This window comes from Coregonus lavaretus, assembly GCF_964263955.1.
Source record: "Coregonus lavaretus genome assembly, contig: HAP1_SCAFFOLD_2071, whole genome shotgun sequence".
Classification (NCBI taxonomy): Eukaryota; Metazoa; Chordata; class Actinopteri; order Salmoniformes; family Salmonidae; genus Coregonus; species Coregonus lavaretus.
In genome coordinates, this window is record NW_028163911.1 from 50,001 (window position 1) to 53,927 (window position 3,927).

The window sequence follows — 3,927 nt, forward strand, 5'->3', positions numbered from 1 at the left end:
AAAGTTTTAAAAGAATATAGACATATTATTGGCTATGTACAACAGTGTTGTAACATCTCTAGGTAGGCTAAGTGCACCATGTTAATGTAATGTTGTAACCTATCAAATATAGGAAAGTAGCCATCCTTATTCAGTAGTTAACACTGGGGCATTACAGGGGCATGATGTGGTAGGAATTACTATACAGCCCAATACAAGATTGTGTTATTGAGTCCTCTGTAGCTCAGCTGGTAGAGCATGGCGCTTGTAACGCCAAGGTAGTGGGTTCGATCCCCGGAACCACCCATACACAAAAAAAATATATTATGCACGCATGACTGTAAGTCGCTTTGGATAAAAGCGTCTGCTAAATGGCATATTATTATTATTTATTAGACAACCATTATCAGCCAATAAAACCGCATGATATTAAAACTCTATAGCTGGGCTGAGATGTAAAGTGTCTCCTGAAATAGTAAAAATTACAGTATTCACACTTGGCACATTAACAGATTTTTGCTGTAAAATACGGTAGCCATTTTTCTAATGGTTTCTATATGTGGTCATCGGTCAGTTACATTAATGAGAGTCAAATGGTCTCTGTCACACTGATACACACACAGGGCCTTACATTCACATCCGGACCCTGCCATGACCAGTTTGTCTGTGGGCAGGGCCAGTCTGACCCTCCTCACCACCTCTACCCGCTCCTCATCCGTCAGGTATGGGTACTCTCCATTAGAGCCCTGCACCACCAGACCTGGAACACAGAACAACATCTTCATCATCATCATCATCACTGTCAGGTACAGGTAGTCTCCATTAGAGCCCTGCACCACCAGACCTGGAACACAGAACATCATCTTCATCATCATAATCATCATCACTGTCAGGTACGGGTAGTCTCCATTAGAGCCCTGCACCACCAGACCTGGAACACAGAACAACATCTTCATCATCATCATCATCACTGTCAGGTACGGGTAGTCTCCATTAGAGCCCTGCACCACCAGACCTGGAACACAGAACAACATCTCATCATCATCACTGTCAGGTACGGGTACTCTCCATTAGAGCCCTGCACCACCAGACCTGGAACACAGAACAACATCTCATCATCATCACTGTCAGGTAGGGGTACTCTCCATTAGAGCCCTGCACCATCAGACCTGGAACACAGAACAACATCTTCATCATCATCATCATCACTGTCAGGTACAGGTAGTCTCCATTAGAGCCCTGCACCACCAGACCTGGAACACAGAACAACATCTTCATCATCATCATCATCACTGTCAGGTACAGGTAGTCTCCATTAGAGCCTTGCACCACCAGACCTGGAACACAGAACATCATCATCATTATGTTTGCACCAATCAAGTCGGGAAAGAACAGCACCTCGCCCTGAAACGTCAGTATCCAGGAAAACGCGACAGATGACCGTGGGAATCCGCCAGAGGTCGCCAAACACCCTCCACTGGGGACTATATCAATCTACTGTACCTTGCCTGCAAACGTGCACCGCTGCGCTTGAGACAGACCTTTGGCCCCAAACCAAATGAACTGGCTGACAAGTCTATATGACAAACACGAGGCCACCGACACTACCTCCTCAACACAATATATAGCTTTAACTGTCACAATTAGGCTACTGTTAGGACACTTTCATTGGCAATTGCAAGATCTTTAGGCTACATGGTCTAATATGCATACAAAATAATTACATGTATGATCTTCTGATCATGTTGTCTTAATTTGCATAATTCATTTCCATTTGCAAAGAAGACAGTCCAAAAACTTGAACCAGGATCAACCAGTCTGTCATTTCAGAAAATACTTTGTCAATTGTCATTACCTTTGAAAGGAATCTTTGCATACTTCTGCAAGTTTTCATCCAGTTTCTGATAGTCCACGTCCTCTTTCTGAGTGAACGGCGTTGCTATGGGCGGGTAGATCCCCCCGATGTCCACTTTCTGTCCGGCCGCCGCGCTTTGTGTTCTGCTCTGGTTCTTAGTTGGCTTCCACAGCAGAGCGGCACCACGTCTACACACTGCTGAACCTACAGTTCGGAGAGTTCTGACACCGAACATTGTGTCAAATTGAACGGCTGTATTTTGGCTGCAGACGCGGGTGGCTTGACAAAGTACGGTGGTCAAATGGTAGGTTAGCCGACACCAACAGATGTTGCACAGACTTTGCCAGCCCAGTTAATATGCAACGACGCTCTCTAAATATTGACTAAAAGTTAAGGGGGTTTGACATTTTCCCAAATTTGGAACTCAGGTGGCCTTCCTCAGCGAGTCTAATAATACACTACGTTACCCATGTTTACGCTGTGCGCAACAGGTCGAGTTGTGCGCTCTCAATAATATAGGCCTAAACTCTCCAAAGTTGCCTATCTCTATACACTTTCAGTTCAATATCACTATTCGTACATTCTCATTTGCACATTGAATTAAGACATACCGGTGCATAAAATATTTGCATTTCAGTTGTGTAGGACAGGCTACGTTCAAACTGGTTAGGCTGCAGCGCAGGCTTGGTTCCGTTTCGGCAGAGAGGAAGAAAGAGGCCAAACTCGGCGGAAAATCGGTCTCCCTCCAGCAGGTGGCGTTCTTTCGCCCACCAAGCAAGGAGTTTTTGTATGGAGGTTAAAGAGTGTCGAATTTGGTCAACAAAAAAATAATGGCTTATTTGCTACGTGAGGTTTATTTGATTGAATAGCCATTTTGGAATGCTTAGGTTATTAGAGTGTACTGATATAAGTAGGACACGTGACATCCCCGCAACTTAGAGAAAAAACACTTTATATCGGAGTTGTCTCGAGATGGCTATGCATGTTCATGTTATAAGGCTAGTATCATAGCATCTCTCCTTTGAATACAGGCTGTTGACGTCAACAACCCTCATCGAATATTCAAAATAGTATTAAAATAATGACATGTATCCATCCACTAATCTAAAGAAAGGCGGGAGCTAGACAGACCGCTGTGCCGCTTTGTGGACAACGACTCCCATTGCTAGTGCAGCGAGACAAGTATTTTGTCAGTATATCCATAATATTCCGTTTTGGTGAAGATCCGCCCACGTCATGTAGGGACCATCAATAAAGAGCAAGACAGTCATAAGATATAGTTAATATTTTTGATGTTTAGAAAAACAAACCTCATAAAGTAGGCTACTTACCGGTATTCAAAATATGACTGATCATTTTTTTGTTAAATGACCAAATCTCGCATAGCCTATCCATATGCAAATCATAATATGTTTCTTTGGAACATGCGTGATTTCATTTATGATGATGAAAATGGATCATGAATCTATAGAATATCTGATATGACTGCAGCTATGACCAGGGCTTCAATCAGTTATAGGTAAAGATGTATACATTATCATTAATTATTATTAGAACATACAGTACCAGTCAAAAGTTTTAGAACACCTACTATTATAGGGTTTAAGACATCAAAACTATGAAATAACACATATGGAATCATGTAGTAACCCAAAAAGTGTTAAACAAATCAAAATATATTTTATATTTGAGATTCTTCAAAGTAGCCACCCTTTGCCTTGATGACAGCTTTGCACAATCTTGGCATTCTCTCAACCAGCTTCATGAGGTAGTCACCTGGAATGCATTTCAATTAACAGGTGTGCCTTGTTAAAAGTTAATTTGGGGAATTTCTTTCCTTCTTATTGCATTTGAACCAATCTGTTGTGTTGTGACAAGGTAACATTTACATTTACGTCATTTAGCAGACGCTCTTATCCAGAGCGACTTACAGTTAGTGGGTGCATACATTATTTTTATTTTTTAATACTAGCCCCCCGTGGGAATCGAACCCACAACCCTGGCGTTGCAAACGCCATGCTCTACCAACTGAGCTACATCCCTGCCGGCCATTCCCTCCCCTACCCTGGACGAATTGTGCGCCGCCCCATGGG

General features: G+C 42.7%; 1 protein-coding gene across 1 annotated transcript in view; it reads right to left on the reverse strand.

Annotated features, from left to right (window-relative positions):
• Positions 1 to 2,548, reverse strand: part of LOC311117671 (4-hydroxy-2-oxoglutarate aldolase, mitochondrial-like) — a 13,747-nt gene extending 11,199 nt beyond the window's left edge. The window contains exons 1-2 of the mRNA XM_084192603.1: positions 1,835 to 2,548; positions 611 to 739 (exon numbers count right to left, since the gene is read on the reverse strand). Of these exons, the coding sequence (XP_084048729.1) occupies positions 611 to 739; positions 1,835 to 2,069 (364 nt within the window). The 5' untranslated portion in view covers positions 2,070 to 2,548. The remainder of the gene's footprint in view (positions 1 to 610; positions 740 to 1,834) is intronic.
• Between the last annotated feature and the right edge of the window lie 1,379 nt (positions 2,549 to 3,927).